The sequence below is a fragment of the Peromyscus eremicus genome, chromosome 11 (genome assembly GCF_949786415.1).
Source record: "Peromyscus eremicus chromosome 11, PerEre_H2_v1, whole genome shotgun sequence".
Taxonomy (NCBI): Eukaryota; Metazoa; Chordata; class Mammalia; order Rodentia; family Cricetidae; genus Peromyscus; species Peromyscus eremicus.
The window spans coordinates 60,069,838-60,088,594 of record NC_081427.1 but is presented as its reverse complement, the minus strand read 5'-3'; the positions used below and the strand labels follow the sequence as shown (position 1 = coordinate 60,088,594).

Below are 18,757 nucleotides of genomic sequence, written 5' to 3'. Positions count from 1 at the left end.
CCCCACACCCTGGCCTGGATGGTGACAGGTGATTCTGCCTTAGGAACTGGATTTGAGAAGTGACTCTCATGGGTCTGCTTGCGATGTGACAGGAACAAGGAGAAATGAGGGCCGTGTCCACAGGCTCTGTGAGGAACTCCTCCAGCCACGGATCAAGCTTTCGTCCTGCTTCCTGTTTCCTATCAAGGGCTGGTGTGCAGAGCTAGGGAGAGCCACCTACAGCAGGATTCAGGGGTCACAGCACCACCATTATGGGAGGACAGACAGACAAAAATGTTCCTCAATAAAAAAAAAGAGCTGGACTACACGGGACAGATGAGAAGATGAGGAAACAAGATTGAAGAAAATAAACCAGGGTTTATACGGACGCAGTGATGAGTATTTGGACAGGCTTGAAAACACTTCATGTAGAAGACTCTCAACTACTTCACCGAGTAATCTAGAATTTACCTGGAATTATACTTTGTTTCTTTGCGATTTTGTTAGAACACTGGTTTATATTCCAGTTTTCCCAGTAAGAATTTAAAAGTGAATAATAGCAGTAATCCAAATGTTTCCATTATGGTCTTAAATTACTGATAAAGGGCAAGTAAGTAATAATGAGAGCTTGTGAGATGGGATCCCATGCATCTTAAAGTCAAGCTGAGCATCACAGTAACTTGTCTCATATGCAAATAATGAAATAAGAGTGCAGGCATTAACAAGAAGTTAAATGTGTATAGGAAAGACACTTATCAACTGGATGAAGACAAACCCTTCATATTAATTTTCAAAGACAACACTCCTTCTAAGAAATATTTGCTATAGAAACATCAGGATACGATGTCCTTCAATTACTAAAAACAACAGTCTGTAGTCTGCGCACCCCAAGTGGTGCTACGGCATAAGTAACACGAGTTGACAGACAGGCTGCACTCTTTTTTTTTTTTTTTGGTTTTTCGAGACAGGGTTTCTCTGTGTAGTTTTGCGCCTTTCCTGGAACTCGCTTTGGAGACCAGGCTGGCCTCGAACTCACAGAGATCCGCCTGGCTCTGCCTCCCGAGTGCTGGGATTAAAGGCGTGCGCCACCACCGCCCGGCCAGGCTGCACTCTTAAAACAGCCTGCTCCCTCACTCCAATCTTTCCTTCTTCGCTTACTACAAGTCATTTTTAGTCAACTAGCCTTGGCTTCATCCTGACCTGATTCTGCAGGATTTCCAGATTCCTCAACGTTGTTCCATTAATTCTCATGAATTCCATTCCACTTGACAGCTGTTTAAAATGCCTGAAAAAGACGAAATGTAACAAGCCCACAGGTGAGCACAGACATTTTAATTAGGAACTAGAAACAATGCAGTAATACTCGACAAAAATCAGCATTTTCATTGGAAATCAACCTAAAAGTAATAAGACGAGAGGCTGCTGGATCCTGTCTTCACTGACGTCACCGCTGTGACACTGAGAACACAGAAAGGCAGGAAAGGGGACAATGTTGCATGTGTGGTCCCATCTCCAAGAACAGAAACAAGTAGACTTTTATCACTCACAGAGGACATGGTGGTTTCTTCACACAAAACTATGCAATTAACTACACAAGTCAACACACCTAAGACCTCCCTTATTCTCCAGCATGAGAACATCTTAGTAAAAACTTTAAAATCTTTTACCCAGCATTGTAAGGTATGCAACAAATGTTTCTTACTCTATAATTAACAATACATATTAATGCGGCCAATGTTTAGTGAGTGTAAAACAGAAAAGTAGCAAAAGTGATTTCTTTAAACACAGTTAAAGGATTCATATACTCCTTACGTTCCTGCAACTCCCAGAAAAATTTATTAATTTCAAATTAGCCTTGATCACTGATTTTAAAATACATGTACAATTCTAATTCACACACACACAAAAGTATTAATCAACACATTACTAATACAGTAACTCAATTTTCCTTATCAGCTAATCCAACAGTGTTAGACAGAACTAGTGATTGGCGGCTTGCTTGGGTTGTTTTTGTATCAATTTCACTATGTAGCTCAACCTGGACTTAAATTTGTGATCCTCCTGCCTCTGCCATGCAAGTACTGTGATTACAAACATGTGCCACCATGCCTTACTACTGATGGCCTGTTTTCAAGGGGAGAGAAGTAATGTCGAGTCATTAAACTACACAGAAGGAATGTGTTCGTGTACGCCACATCCTAATATAGCACTTCTGGGGTAAGGAGATTTAAGTGAACTCCAATTTCCCAAGCCACCTATAGAAACAAGCCCTCTCCCAGGAATACAGAGACTGTACAATCAGAGCCCAGGGTTGCAGTACTCATGAAAGGACCTCTTTGCTTCCAGAAGACTCCTCCAACCAAGGCCAAGGGCCCTGGATAAGAAAAATAACTTACCACATACTAGGAGCAATTTACCTATGGGAAGTTTACTCTGCCTTTCAAAGGATGAGAACTCGTTAATGGTCAGAGGGCAACAACCCTAAAACTGACTGACAGCACATGTGTGTGGCCTTTTCTCCCGCCTCAGAGCTGTTAATTTTCTTAAAATACAGTACTTTGGATTGCAACCGCACTATCCTTAATGGACCCGAGCTCCCTGGAGGCAAGGATTCCCAGTTTAAGCCCACTCATCTTCTACCACGGGTAGTGAACCACAGCTGCTCAGTGACTGTCCCCACCTTCCTAAAGAAAGCTGCTTTAGGTTTGTTTTCCCTGAGTCATAAAGCCCCAGAAATGTCTGTGAAGCCCCAAGCACAGTTATAAACTATAAAACATCATTTACAGGGAGAATCAATTAGGCAGTGTTTGACTGTATAGCTAACAGGTGTTCATGCAAATTCACAGTCAAAGATCCAAATCAGAAGGGCTGGCAGCCTGATTCTGCGATGGTATCTAACCAGCTACTCATCTGTTTAGAAATGGAGCCAACTATGATGGTTCCTGCTCCTGACAGGCTAAACTAACTACATCTGAGCACTGATCAGTTACCATGTGGGTACCCTAGTCAGACACAGATCCTAAACAGGTACTTAGTGACTACCCTAGTCATGTGGATTGCTATAACGAAATACCTTAGGCTTGGCGATCTGTAAACAAGAGAAATTTACTGCTCACGGTTCTGGGGCCTGGAAGTTAAAGACCAAGGAGCCAACAAACCTCGAGTCTGCAAAGGTCTGTTCCTCATAGACAGTGTGACTAGGGGTGTACGGGCCTCTTTTATAAAAGCACTCAATGGCCTCTTGGCCTCCTGAGAGCCTCACCTGTCAATGGCACCACATCCAGAAGGAAGAGATTGGTAATTCGAAGCTGGGGGGGTTATGGAGTTGGCATGGGAGAGACAGACTCTGAAAGAAGCTATAATGCAGCATCTTCAGTGGCTCCATCACTCAACACAAAGGACGAGAAATAAATTTGGACTGGTGGATAAAAAGTCAAATGAAAATGTACAAACGATTCAAAAATATTCCTCAGTTGCCCACACCCTCACATGCTCAATGTAATGAGCCTAAGGTCTATACCCGGAGAGATGATGTTTGAAGGTTAGGAGTCTAGAAGCATCCTCTGGTCCACCAGCTATCCTGATCCTAACAGTGAAATGCTGTTCCTACCATCTGACATACAAGGGAACTACTTAAGTAAAATGTTGTCAGAAAACAAAAAAAGTAAAGAACTTGAAATTTGGAGAGGTTTCTGAGTGCCTACCTGCCAAGAAGTATCTACAAATGTAGCTGAGTTTGGTCTATACAAGAGATCAGGAAGAAGGCTTGGAGGCTGTATCTGCATATAACTGCTGGATGCTTTCATATGAAAAAGAAACCAGTAGATGAACCACCAAATTGGCTGTGTTAGTTCACAATGCTTTAAACACAGTATTGATGTGGTTATTATACATGTAATTGTGTTTGATTGGTTGGCCATGAGCCTTGTGTCACTGTTTTTCTTTTTGTTCTAATTGAACAAGAAATCTAAATTCCAAACTGGATACAGTAAAGAGGTGTTTCATTAAGCTGACATCTCCACTGACTTAAATAAGATATCAACCAGTAGGCAATCCTCAACCATTGAGGACTTCTCAAATTTGGGGGTAAGAACTCTAGAGTAGAGCTTGGACTATCCCTTCCAAATGCAAAATAATAATTTCCTTCTTGCCTCTGCCTATTTCCATGGGGAATTGTATACATTTTGAAGATTCTATCTGCTAGCATCCTCAGGTACTCAACGATATATAGTATATGATCACTGGTCTAAAATATTCAAGCAATTCTGAATTATTTATACTCATAGAAGATGCCAAAGTTTGTGTGCTTTGATATGAACCTCATAAGCAATATCTAGCCAGAGCTCATGCTGTGTGAATCTGGAGAGAAATCCTATGAGCCACATGGGAAAAGACTTCATTAATATTTCAGCAACAGAAATATACAGTGTGTTCTCCATCCTCAAGCTTTAAAAGAGGGGGAAAATAACCTTGACAAAACTTGCTGAGGGAATGTGAGGGGCTTTATTACTCCTACTCTACTTTCTGGGGGCTGGGGGGAGAAACCCATCTTTCTGAAGAGTAGTCAAAACGCATACCTTACGTGAATGGCCAATCAACTACAAAGAGCCGATTCAAATACTACTTTAAAACAGAAACAAAAATCAAAACACTCTACTACTTCACATGTGAAAGAGCAAATGATCTCTATGATTTTTAGAGTCAATCGATTCATCATATATCTATCTAACTTTGACCCTGTTAATAATTTGTGAATTTTAAGATGCACAGGAGACTAAAACCTCAGTTTCATTGGCCTTTCACTTCTACTTGATTCATAACTAAGCAAACAACTAACTGATATTTCCTTGATGCCACCAATAAACCTATTAAAGAGGGAAACAAAGGCAGAGATACCCAGCTCCGCCGCCCCCCTCCTACCCCCACCAGGTTCGGTGAGGAAGCCCATAGAATGGAGAAAACTATTGCCAGCTATATATCACATACAGGATTAATAACCAGAATGTACAAAGTATTGAGAAAACAAACAACCCAATCAAAAAGGGGTGGGGTTAGATGTAAATAGGGTTCTCAAAAAAAGAAAAAAATGGCTAATAAATACCATTTAAAGTGGTCAACATGCTTAGCAATCAGGGCAGTGTAAGTTAAAACTACCTTGAGATTTCATCACACCCCAGTTAAAATGGCTAAGATTAAGAAAACCACTGGGGCAAATGCTGGCAAGGATGCAGAACAAGCCCTTCCCCACTGCTGGTGGGGGCACACACTGCTACAGCACTATGGGAATCAGTGTGGAGAGTCCTTTAAAGCATGGACTTTGACGGTGACTGCAGTGAGCTAATAGATGGCCGGGGAGCTGATCTCCCTGGCATTGCCTTCCAGTCTATGAACCTGGGATGCCTTTCCACTTATTTCGGTGCTCTTTACTCTTTTCAACCATTTTTATAGTTTTCAGAATACAGACTTTGACTTCCATTACATTCATTCTTATTCTATTTGAAGTTCTAACCAAACAGATCTTAATAAGAGCTACCAAAAATGGAACAAATGCATTTCCAACAATAAAAAAAGCCAATTCAAAAAAAAAAAAAAAAAACAAGCCAATTTCTTCAGAATGTAATGATCATCGAATTCTATCACAACTACATCAGGCAGCTTTACATTGCTGTGGCAAAACGCGTAGGAAAGGTTGAGTGTGGCTCACGGTCTCAGAGGCATCAGCACAGTCACAGGGCTCCATGACATTTGGATCTCTTGGCAGGACTAGGGAGCAAGGACAGAGCCAGAGCCAGGACACCAATACCCTCTTCAGAGGCACACCCCTGATACTCTCCCTCCACTGAGCCCTATCTCAAGGAGGTGACATCACTTCCCAACAATATGGACTTGGGACCAAACTCTTAAAACATGGGCCTTTGGGGACATTCAGCACCCAAACTATAGTAAAAACTCTCTAGTATTAGAGTCTCTCTACACTACTATGCTGTCTTGCTCTAGAACAAACCTACTTAAATTCTCAAAACAATTCTGTAACTTCAAAAATTGTGTTACTTAACAAAACCCCGTTTCACCTGTGCTTATAAACAATTCCTAAGACGGTTGGTTTAGGTTTGTTTGGTTTTTTTTATACCACCTAAAACTCTGTTTTAAAGGCACAGTGACCTTCCAGTGAATGCATATCAAGGTCTCTATGATACACAGCAATTTCTGTGAAAGCCTTTGCTAAACAAAGCAAAGTTCAATTTAATTTTTCCCTGATAGCTTAGTTCTTGGGAGAAAGTTCACAAGTTCAGCGACGTAAGATTGCAAAGTGACACAACTGAATTTTATGTCCAAGGAGAGGAGTGCCTGTCCTTGCTTAGGTGACTTTCTTCTTCCCAAGCATAAAGCCCATAGAATTACACTTTCAGGACGACCTTCCGAGGGCAGCCACCTGCCACCTGTGGCTGTATTCCACGTTTAAGCAACAGTACCAGCTTGGTCACCGTCCTTACATGTTAATCTTGGTTTCCAACGACATTTCAGCAACAGTGAATCAAGTCCACACTGAGATAAGCAATGTCTTCCCTTCTCCATTAATTCTGTCTTCACTGTCTGACTACAAAGGGTTGTGGGGGAGTACACAAGGGAGGGCCTGTCACTTTGAAGCTTTTTACATCTTTTTTGTCTTTCGCAGTATAGAATCACTGAAAAGGCAAACTATTAGAGGTACACTTAGTCACTACCCTGATCATTTCACAAAGGCGCCTCCAAGTACATACAGAGAAAATGTCACACTACTAACCACATATATGCAAAGGGAAAACTCAGCTTCACTCGATTTAATACAAAGATCCACCATATAATTCAAAATGAAGCTTTTCAAAGTTTAGTACACAAAATTCATGTTGTATTACTTAGAGCTACTGTTACTTCCAACTAAATATGAGAGAGCATATTCATCGACTCCTAAACACACCAGAGCCTGGTTTACAACAGAAGTGTCCTCATTCCGGTGTCTGTTCCATTCACAGGCTCCTGCTGTGCAAATCTGATGGTCGGTGCCTTGTCACCTACTCTCCAAAGACCAAAGGGTCAGCCACACAAATGATCTACTCCATAAGACTGTCTTTGGAGCTTAGAATACAGTCCAATGAGCTATAATCCCAGGCTTCAAACCTTTTAAAAAATATAACCTTGCAGCCACACTAAAACATGGAATAGTTAACCTTAACTGTCAAGCTGACTGGGCTGCTTAGGATATATAAAGGCCCCTTATGAGTGTTCGCAATGGTACTTCCAAAGACTAGATCAGGGAAGTGAGCAGATTAACCCTGGATGTGTTCATAATGTGATGCATTACTAAAAGGTGTAAAGGGAAGGAGATGAGTTGGTTGAGGGTGTAGGTCACTTATCCAGGCCCCCCCATGCCATGATGTGAACTGCTCCTCTACACCCTCCCCACCATGACAGACCGACGCCTCTAAGGCTGTGAACCAAAGTAATTTTTCTTCCTGTAAGCTGTTCTTTCAGATATGTTAGGCACAATGATGAAAAGTCATTACTGCACATGTACAGAATAATCTATATACAGATTAAAACAATGAATCAAGGGGGCTGGTGAGGTGGCTCAGAGGTTAAGAGCACTGCTTGTTCTTCCAAAGGTCCTGAGTTCAATTCCCAGCAACCACATGGTGGTTCACAACCATCTGTAATGAGATCTGGTGCCCTCTTCTGGCTTGCAGGGATATGTGCAGACAGAACACTGTACACATAATAAATAAATCTTTTTAAAAAAATGAATCAATTACAACCTCACTACACTACTTCCTCTGCAAAGCCTTGTTTTTCTTCCTCCTCTATGGGGAAAAAAAAATCACTGCTCTGAAATTGTTCATCAACCCCAATCATTTCTCACTACTGTCCTTAAATATGTGCTATTCTGTTCTAGAAGCTTCTAACTTCATATAATAAAGTGTGTGGTTCTTTTCATCAGTCTGATCTTAGTCTTGATTCACTGTTCCTAAAGATTTTAATGCTGAATCATGCAGGTCATTTTCATGGTTTTATGTTACTCTGCACAAATCTGACACAATGAATCAATCTACTTTCCTCTTGGTGGACATTTAGGTGGTGTAAATAAAACAAAACATTGCAGGGAAATGGTGGTTTATTTTATTAAAACACACACTAAAACCACCACAAAATTCCCAAGGAACCTGCTCTTCTTCCACTCTCCACAGTAATTTCTTTGTTACAAACTTCGGATAATGCTATTTTACTGAGCTAGCTCCCATCTGCTCCACTACCTCTGCAGAATGGGAAGGAGCTCGCTCATGCAGGATCTGTAACAGTGATTCCTGACAGAGCCACTGACAAGCTGGTGCAGGTGCAGTACATGAAGGCAAGAGAGTTACCAAGGCCTTCTTTTGCACACTGGTTATTAAGATGTTATTTTCCTAGAATGTCGGTTATCAGGTTTGAAATTTCTAAAATGTACAAACTTGATCACTTTTATAAAAATCTCTCTAAAGGAGCTGGCCACTTTAATCTCCAACTTTGTGGTCTATGAAATAACTGAAACCTAGAATAAGAAAATTTGGAGCTTTTTAAATTTTTTGTCTTTTCTTCTTTTCATGTACATGCATGTGTGGTATGCAGGTGTGTAACAAGTTTTCATGTGTGTGAGCCCATGTGTGTGTGCAGTTGAGTGAGCACGTGGATGTAGAAGCCCACCTGGCATTCACATTAGTTCTGAGAATATGAACTCCTGGTCCAATTGCCTGAGTGGCAAGTGCTTGAACTCTGAGGTGTGTCCCAAGCCTCCAAAAAAGGTGAAAATATATTCATCCTTTATAATACTGATTCTTAATCTGGTCAAAGTGCAGTTTTATAGGGAGAAAAATTTATCACATATCTATAACAAACACAATTTGACAGTATAATTAATAGCTATTTTTATTATTACAGCAACAGTATAAGGCAGTTCATCCTTGTACTCTAGAGGTAAGCCTCTGAGTATAATCCGTACTGTGGTAGTTTGAATGAAATGGCCCCCATAGGCTCATATATTCAAATGCTCAGTCACCAGGGAGCAGATCTATAAAAGATTAGAAGGGTTAGGAGGTGTGGCCTTGTTGAAGGAGGTGTGTCACTGAGGGCGGGCTTTGAGGTTTCAAGAGCCCACACCAGACTCTAGTGTCTCTCTCAGCCTGCTGCCTGTGGATTAGGATGTAAAGTTCTCAGCTCCTTCTCCAGCACCATGCCTGTCTGTGCGCTGCCATGCTCCCTGCCATGATGATAATATTTTATATTTCATAGGACTAACCCTATGAAACTGTAAGCAAGCCCCCAATTAAATGCTTTCTTTTATAAGAGTTACCTTGGCCATGGTATCTTTTCATAGCAATAGAACAGCAACCAAGACACCCACTAAATGTGTCATATAAAATATTTTTTAACTATAATTCTCCTCTCATCTTTTTTTTTTTTTTTTTAAGATTTCAAGACATTACTTACTCTGGTTTGGACAGCATCTTTTCCAGGTTAAACTCCTTGAGATATCTTATTATGGCAGCCAAGGAGCAGATTACAGGCTTCTCCAAGTTAATGACACCAGAGAAACTCTGAGAGCCTAAAAACAAAATATGTATCCTCAATATTATTACTCCTAATAAATACATTAAGCAAATCTCATCTATAAAAATAATAATTTATATCATGTATACTAGGAAGGCATTTTGGAACCAAATGGTGATTACAAATAAATAACTTGTGACATGGGCAAAAAAAAAAAAGACATTTCTTGATAGACTAAATCATTTTTGGAAAATAACATATTTTTTTTGAATCAGAAAAATGTTTAAATATTTTCACTATAAATAATCTAACCAAATGTCAAGAATGTGCATTGTAAGAAGGTAAACTGACAAATATTTACAACAGTAAAAAAAAATTATAATCAACCCAAATCAACATGCACAGGGCAATGATTACGTAAATCTTGGTAAATCCAGACTGTGATATGCCTCCTCTGAGAGAACAGCCAGCAGCTATCTCACGAACACGAGGGCTGTTCCCAGCGCATCGCTACAGCCTTGGGCAGAGACATGTGCATCCAGCCTCGTCCCTCCCCATGAATATTACAACAGCTCCCATGAACATTCCATCCAGTCACCTGCTCCATCCTGCACCCTATCGAGTACTCATAACGCAACCAAAGGAATTCTTCTTAACATGGATATGAGATCATTAGACAACTTCCCTCAAAATAGCCCAACATCCCCCAACTCAGCAGTAGTTATCATCAAGCCTGAAACCCCCAGGCCCTACAGGATCTGTCTTCCATCTCTTCTAATGGTAAGCTCAGTCCTCACCTTCTGCCCTCAGTTACCCTGTCCAGTGTGCAGACTCCTGCTGTCCCTTACCCCAGCCAGTACTGTGCCCTGTTAGCTCTTCTGTGCTCTGCTGCCTCTGTGGGAAACACTACCGCTCTGCATGTCTAGACGGCTTTCCCTCCCAACTCCTTATTCTCTGTCCATGTCTCTCACAGGCCATCTTTGCAGCAAGGCTTTCCTTTGCTAAAAGTTAAAAGTTAAAAGTTCACCCCTCTTCTCTACCTTACTTTCTGCTTAGCGTTGCTCACCACCTAACATACTAACTGTGAATGCTACCCAGACACAGTAGGTTCTTTCAAAGACAATTCTTAAGGGTGATACCAAACTATCAATGACGACCCCTTGATAGACAAGTGACAAGGACAGGGACGTCTCCGTCTTTCTTTATACACAACTGTGTTGTTTGACGTCTTTTACAGAAATTAAAAAGGATTACAACATGATCTTTGTGCATCACTAATGTAATGTTTCATTATTTAACTAAAGCTGTTCATAAACCTAGGGCAGTGTTTTTCAACCTGTGGGTCATGACCCCTTTGGGGGTCGAATGACCCTTTCACAGGGGTCGCCTAAGGTCACCAGAAAATACAGATATTTACATTATGATTTATAGCAGTAGCAAACTTACAGTTGTGAAGCAGCAATGAAAATAATTTTATGGTTGGAGGTCGCCACAACATGAGGAACTGTATTAAAGGGTCTCGGCAATGGGAAGGTTGAGAACCACTGCCCTAGGGTGTGAAAACTGAAGATCAGCCCTTCTTCTTCAACTGAGAACTCACTTTAGACTTTTAGTTCTATTTCTTGGAAATGGAATGTTAGGAGATCATGCTGTCTCCAGTAAAAAATATCCGAAGTCAGTGCATTATATCTGGCTCAGAAAGTATTGGCCTTCCTTGAGTGCAATGACTCTTACAATCCGGCATGTTCCTTCCAGAGCTCATCCAAAGATTCCTGAAGGGCATGGATCTTCTAAACCAGGACAACTCATACCCACAGATAAGCCTCTGTCCCTCACATATAAGTTGTCACCCAGGGAAAGAAAACTTAAGGCCACTGGTGCCATGGACTTCCATAAGGCTGCTGTGAGCATGGCTCACACTAAGAGGACACGTGCCTGGCAGGGAGGCTGATTTCCATCCACAACCTTTAAGTCAACCAGGCTCAGAAAGGATTCTGGTGTCTTATGTGTTCAACTGAACCTAAGATGAACCCTTGATGCTGGTTCATACTGCTTTCAGAAGTGCGAGACGGGCTCAGACATTCATTAAACTTGATTTAAAGGCATATGAAACCAGACAATGATGCCTTGACAGTGAGAAATGACAAGACAGTAAGGCTTACACAGGGGGCTGGAGACAGGGCGATAGCAAATGCTCTATAGTGCATGGCACGGACGGACAGATTTCCTCCCTGTGGGGTGTAATGGGATAGAGAGCGGACAAGTCTGTCCTGAGAGAACAAGTCCCTTTTCACCTTGTCAACTGACACAGCCTAGGCTGACAGGAACAAGAGTGCACACAACTCCACACCCTACTATGTGACAGCAGGTGGGAATTAACCATGTAATGGTCACACAACACCACATCCTACTATGTGACAGCAGGGGGGAATTAACCATGTAATGGTCACACAACATCACACCCTACTATGTGACAGCAAATGGGAATTAACCATGTAATGGTCACACAACATCACACCCTACTATGTGACAGCAGGGGGGAATTAACCATGTAATGGTCACACAACATCACACCCTACTATGTGACAGCAAATGGGAATTAACCATGTAATGGTCACACAACATCACACCCTACTATGTGACAGCAAATGGGAATTAACCATGTAATGGTCACACAACATCACACCCTACTATGTGACAGCAAATGGGAATTAACCATGTAATGGTCACACAACATCACACCCTACTATGTGACAGCAGGGGGGAATTAACCATGTAATGGTCACACAACATCACACCCTACTATGTGACAGCAGGTGGGAATTAATCATGTAATGGTCACACAACATCACACCCTACTATGTGACAGCAGGGGGGAATTAACCATGTAATGGTCACACAACACCACACCCTACTATGTGACAGCAAATGGGAATTAACCATGTAATGGTCACACAACATCACACCCTACTATGTGACAGCAAATGGGAATTAACCATGTAATGGTCACACAACATCACACCCTACTATGTGACAGCAGGGGGGAATTAACCATGTAATGGTCACACAACATCACACCCTACTATGTGACAGCAGGGGGGAATTAACCATGTAACGGTCACACAACATCACACCCTACTATGTGACAGCAGGGGGGAATTAACCATGTAACGGTCACCACACATACTGAGTCTGCTCACTAATGTGCTGGCACTATAATTCTGCTAACCACCCTTTCAAAGTGCTAGATTTTATCAGAATATTTACCAAACACTCTAAAGCAATAACACGAGTCATCTTTAAAGATGGAGAAAGAAGGGTTGGCCAACTACACCTCCATTAAAAAGCATCTGTCTCAACGGGCCAGCAGGTGACGGAACAGTCTCGAGTGAAGAGGGAGATATTACAGTGGTGTCCGCATGTTATTAGGTTGTTTTTCTTGTGGTGGCTGTTTTATTTTGCTCTTTTCTGCTGAGACTGGGTTTTGCCCACTAAATCAGGTGAGGCTGGCACTAGAAACCTTCTTCCTCACCTCAGCCTCCTCAGTGCCCGGTGAACAGCCATGTGCCAAGCAGGCCCAGCGGCAGCAGCCTTCTAGATGAGCCCGTGAACAGGAGGTCTGCCCTCGGATGCTCCCACATATTTCTACTCACTTCCTACTTGACATTACACTGAAAGCCACTCATGCCTTTATCCACATCCGGTATCAGTGCAATTGAGGACATATGGCTAACATGAATAAAATACTCACCCCTGCTGTCAACCACCTCTTTGGCATAAAACTCGGTAACTGCCTGAAAAGCATGGCTGTATTCAAAATAAGTGTTATCCATCCTTTCTACTCGAATTCTGTCATCCCGCGTACTGAAAAGAAAAAATTGAAATTTCAAAGAATTACCCATTATCTTGAATTATATATATTAAGGCATCAGTCTTGAACAACAACAACAAAAGGCAGACTCATTCCTCATTGTCTTCAGCACATGTTGAGAACAGGGTGAGAATAAGCCTCCAACTTCATCTGCAAAGCATTCTCATTTCATAAAGTATCTCAGCTGCTCCTGGTATTTTATCTACTGGCATTTTACAACACCTAGCACACTAACTACTTCATATTGATTATCAAAAAGAACTCGCTGAAATCAGAGGCAACTGAACTATAAATATTAATGGAGAAAATTTAAAAAGCATTTTAATTTGATCACATGAATTGTTTAGAAATTCTAGCAAACAAAACACTGAGTAGTTCATTCTTTGGGGAGCACCTCTGCCTGGCTGGCTTTGTTCTAAGTCCAGTTTCATCCCAGCCACCAGTCAACTATACAGCCAATTCTCCTCAATTCTCCTCAGGTCAGTTCTCACTCTTACGTAGCTAAATAACCTTTTAAAATATGAATAAAAGCTTTCATAAATAAACAAAATCCCATCATCCATATTGGATAGCTCATTTCCCATTTTTCCTGACTTCCTCCCTCATCATCCTTTCTGTCTCCCATAACTGGATGGCTGCTATCACCTCACACAGCCAAGATGGACCTCCCCTCATCATCCTTTCTGTCTCCCATAACTGGATGGCTGCTATCACCTCATACAGCCCAGATGGACCCTTGCACAGTCTTCACTGTTCATCTGACCAGACACAAACACATACCACAGACTTACATAATCTATTCTTCACCGTATTATAAACAAATGATGTGACTACCCATCTTGTTTTCCAAGGCATTATTTCTTTAAAATCTCTTCATATGTCTATGACTTGTCTTTAACTCATTCTTTTGAATGGTGGAAAATATATCATAATATGTTGCTGCAATTTTTTTAAATAATTTATTAATTTTTATTTTATGTGCATTGGTATTTTGTCTGTGTGAAGGTGTTAGATTCCCTGGAACTGGAGTTACAGACAGTTTGGACCTGCCATGTGGGTGCTGGGAATTGAACCTAGGTCCTCTGGAAGAGCAGCCAGTGCTCTTAACCACTAAGCCATCTCTCCAGCCCATGTTGCTGCAATTTATTCAACCAGTTCCTCATTGTTTGGTATTTACTCAGTGTTAACAGTTCATTATACAGTATGTTCAAACACTTTTCTTTCAAAATAATAAAATGTCAGACACAGCGGTAGTCATATTCTTCTAGCACCTTAGGACACAAACACCATGGTGAATTTAGTGTACTCTCACACTCTGCAGCGTGTGCACTGGCCCGTGCTTCTAATGTCCTGAGTGCTGTTTTGCTAAATCTGTACAATTTGCTTTGGGACACAATGCTATACTTCTAAGATTTACACAGGCATACTTTATTCACTTGTAAATGCATCCAAGTACTCCATTAATTCTTACATCTTCTACTAAAAGTGATACTTGTTTTCACATACAACTTATTTGAACATTTTTTGTAGATAGCGTGAGGTCAGAAACACAATTTGACTCTCCATATAATTATTAACATCAGATATAGTCACAGAGCATTCCACCTGTTCTTACCAATCATGACCCTCCCTCCACTACCTATTTCACACCCCTCTAAGGTGACCCTGTTTCAGCTCACTCCACTGATCTTTCTGTTCACCTGTATCTCACACTACAGGTCTCTGTTTCTGTGCTGTATTATCAGCGTAGCCAAGAGACCTACACCTTGCTCTCCGAAAGCTTGCGTACTCTTGGGCCTCTGATTTTCCTTACAAATTGCCAGTTGATCTTAGGCAGTTTCATGAAAAACTTTACTGAGATTTTGACTGGATATGTAATAACAAACTTAGGAATAACTGTGTTACCTTCACAGGAATGTTCACTGTTAAAGGTGGTGTTTTCTATTTACATCTCTAATACTCAACAATAACATGCTATAATTATCTCCAGGCTACATAATCTATAATTATATAGATTAATATTCTAATATTAATATCTCTAAAATTCAACAATAACATACTATAATTATCTCCAGGGGATTCTATATTCTGTTGGCTCTGCTCACTCCTCGTACATAAGCGTTGTGGAGCTCAGCATCAGTTCTCATGCATGCTGAACTTAGACCCACTGATCCAGCCACATAAAGTCAGAGTGGCTGACCTAAGAGAAACAAGGCTGCTCCAGAGCCTGTCTGGTATAGGAATCCATGATCTAAGACGACAGAGGTGCTTACACAGCCAGACTAGGACACCTGCGCCATGACGCACGAGAGGGTCTCTCAGCTTTCCGCTTTTATGCAACCCTTGTATGTGGCTCTCCCCATACAACTTCAGGGAATTCCTGCAATAATCCCCTGCACAAGCTATCAGAAGCCTCTATTTCTCTGTTTTTAATGGAATTTCTTCTGAATAAGGAAATTCTAAGGTCTGGTTTGAAAGTTCCATTACGAAGTCCAATTAAACAACAGCCTGACACTGAATACAGTCTGCCGAGCAGAGGAGATAAGCTCCTAGGACACTCAGGACTGAGAGAAAGACGGCTTGATTATACTTATGGCTCCACCACAAAATAGCCACACACATAAGATCTCTTATGTGGACATATGGCATGTACCACTCAGGTTCTTATTCTTCATTTATAATCTAAAACAATAGACAACTATGCAGTAGACATAAATGAAAGGAACAGAGAAGACACCCCCCTTACTGATAGAAACACACAAACCATTTTACAAATTCAAGAAATCATTGTAATAATTTTGTTACTTTTCTTAATCAAAAATGTAACTGGTCAATTTTTGTTTTGCAGCCACATGGGAAGTAGACAGAAACATTAAGGCATCAGAGGTCAACAGCAACCACACTCACTGCAAAATGTGTCAAGAGGTGAGGAGCCGAAAGCACGGGGAGTGGATCAGCACTGACCAGGAGCACACACAGTCACTGTACAGTGTGGAGAGAGCACGGGGAGTGGTTCAGCACTGACCAGGAGCACACACAGTCACTGTACAGTGTGGAGAGAGCACGGGGAGTGGTTCAGCACTGACCAGGAGCACACACAGTCACTGTACAGTGTGGAGAGAGCACGGGGAGTGGTTCAGCACTGACCAGGAGCACACACAGTCACTGTACAGTGTGGAGAGAGCACGGGGAGTGGTTCAGCACTGACCAGGAGCACACACAGTCACTGTACAGTGTGGAGAGAGCACGGGGAGTGGTTCAGCACTGACCAGGAGCACACACAGTCACTGTACAGTGTGGAGAGAGCATGGGGAGTGAAACAGCACTGACCAGGAGCACACACAGTCACTGTACAGTGTGGAGAGAGCACGGGGAGTGGAACAGCACTGACCAGGAGCACACACAGTCACTGTACAGTGTGGAGAGAGCACGGGGAGTGGAACAGCACTGACCAGAGCACACACAGTCACTGTACAGTGTGGAGAGAGCACGGGGAGTGGAACAGCACTGACCAGGAGCACACACAGTCACTGTACAGTGTGGAGAGAGCACAGGGAGTGGAACAGCACTGACCAGGAGCACACACAGTCACTGTACAGTGTGGAGAGAGCACGAGGAGTGGTTCAGCACTGACCAGGAGCACACACAGTCACTGTACAGTGTGGAGAGAACACGGGGAGTGGAACAGCACTGACCAGGAGCACACAGTCACTGTACAGTGTGGAGAGAGCACGGGGAGTGGTTCAGCACTGACCAGGAGCACACACAGTCACTGTACAGTGTGGAGAGAGCACGGGGAGTGGAACAGCACTGACCAGGAGCACACACAGTCACTGTATAGTGTGGAGAGAGCACGGGGAGTGGAACAGCACTGAACAGAGCACACACAGTCACTGTACAGTGTGAGGGGACTAGAAACTGTCAACTGACAAAACTGTCAAAGGACTTGGGGGAGGGGTGTGTGTGTGTGTGTGTGTGTGTGTGTGTGTGTGTGTGTGTGTGTGTTAAAGTACACATGTATGTGTGTGCATGTCCTGTGGCAGACTGAGGTCAACATCAGGTATCCTTCCTCAGGAATACTGACCACATTATTTTTTTCTGTTCCCTCGTCTTCTTTGTATGTTTGTTTGTTTTTTGGTTTTTGTTTTTTGTGACAGGGTTTCTCCATGTAGTTTTGGTGCCTGTCCTGGATCTTGCTCTGTAGACCAGGCTGGCCTCAAACTCACAGAGATCTGCCTGGCTCTGCCTCCCGAGTGCTGGGATTAAAGGCATGTGCCACCACCGCCCAGCCTGAACACAATATTTTTGAGACAAGGTCTCTCACTGGTTTGGGACTCAACCCATTAAGCTAAGCTGGCTGGCCAGCAAGCTGGGGCCCACCTGTCTCTACCTCCCCAGGGCTAGTAGCAAGTAGAAACCACATAGACCTTTTTAAACATGGGTTCTGGGATCAAACTTGAGTCCTCAATTTACCAATGGAGCATCTCCCTAGCCACCAAGGCACCCCTTGGAAACAAAACCTCACTCCATAGAGATGCTCCCATTAACAGAATCCCAAGTGAGTAGACAAGAGAGAAGAGTCCAAGTAATAAAGAAAGAACGCAGCAGAAACAGTACGCAGCAAGTCAATGTACTAAGTCAGACATGAAACCAGACGGCTACACTGTAAAAGTGTCTGCATGCAAACTTCTAGCAAAAACAAAATGGACAAAAATTAGTAATCACCGGGGCCAATGGTGGGGCCAATGTCAAAGAGACTTGAGGCATTGCAGGATTCTCTAACTCGACTATATATGAGAGCGCAGAGCACCACAGCCCATACTCTGTATCTAAGTAAGTGAATTGTGCTATTTATAATACCTTAAGACACAAACAAACACAACTGTGACAGTCAAGTTAGAAAAGCTACTTCCATCTAGAACTCTCTTCTAAGAGCTCAGGAAAATGAATTTCATATAAAAAACAAGTAATAGAAAAGAATCAAGCCGGGCAGTGGTGGCGCACACCTTTAATCCCAGCACTCGGGAGGCAGAGGCAGGCGGATCTCTGTGAATTCAAGTCCAGCCTGGTCTCCAAAGCGAGTTCCAGAAAAGGCGCAAAGCTACATAGAGAAACCCTGTCTTGAAAAAAAAAAAAAAAAAAAAAAAAGGAGAAAAGAATCAACGTCTACCCAAGTTACTGCAAGGAAAAAAAGCAGATCAACATAACTACAGATAAGAGCAGAATGTCAGATATATAACAAGTCAAATGTCGACAGAACTTAGAAAACCCAGAACTTACTATCTCAAGGTAAGCTTTAAAACAAAGAAACTGAAGTGTTTGTTTTGAGACTCAGTCTCACTACTGTTG

At 42.2% G+C, this 18,757-nt stretch overlaps 1 protein-coding gene across 1 annotated transcript in view; it reads right to left on the bottom strand.

Annotated features, from left to right (window-relative positions):
* The window catches only part of Msh3 (mutS homolog 3), a 126,584-nt gene that overhangs the window by 58,253 nt on the left and 49,574 nt on the right, over nucleotides 1-18,757 (bottom strand). Inside the window, exons 9-11 of the mRNA XM_059276401.1 lie at nucleotides 13,289-13,401; nucleotides 9,478-9,592; nucleotides 1,180-1,264 (exon numbers count right to left, since the gene is read on the bottom strand). Of these exons, the coding sequence (XP_059132384.1) occupies nucleotides 1,180-1,264; nucleotides 9,478-9,592; nucleotides 13,289-13,401 (313 nt within the window). The remainder of the gene's footprint in view (nucleotides 1-1,179; nucleotides 1,265-9,477; nucleotides 9,593-13,288; nucleotides 13,402-18,757) is intronic.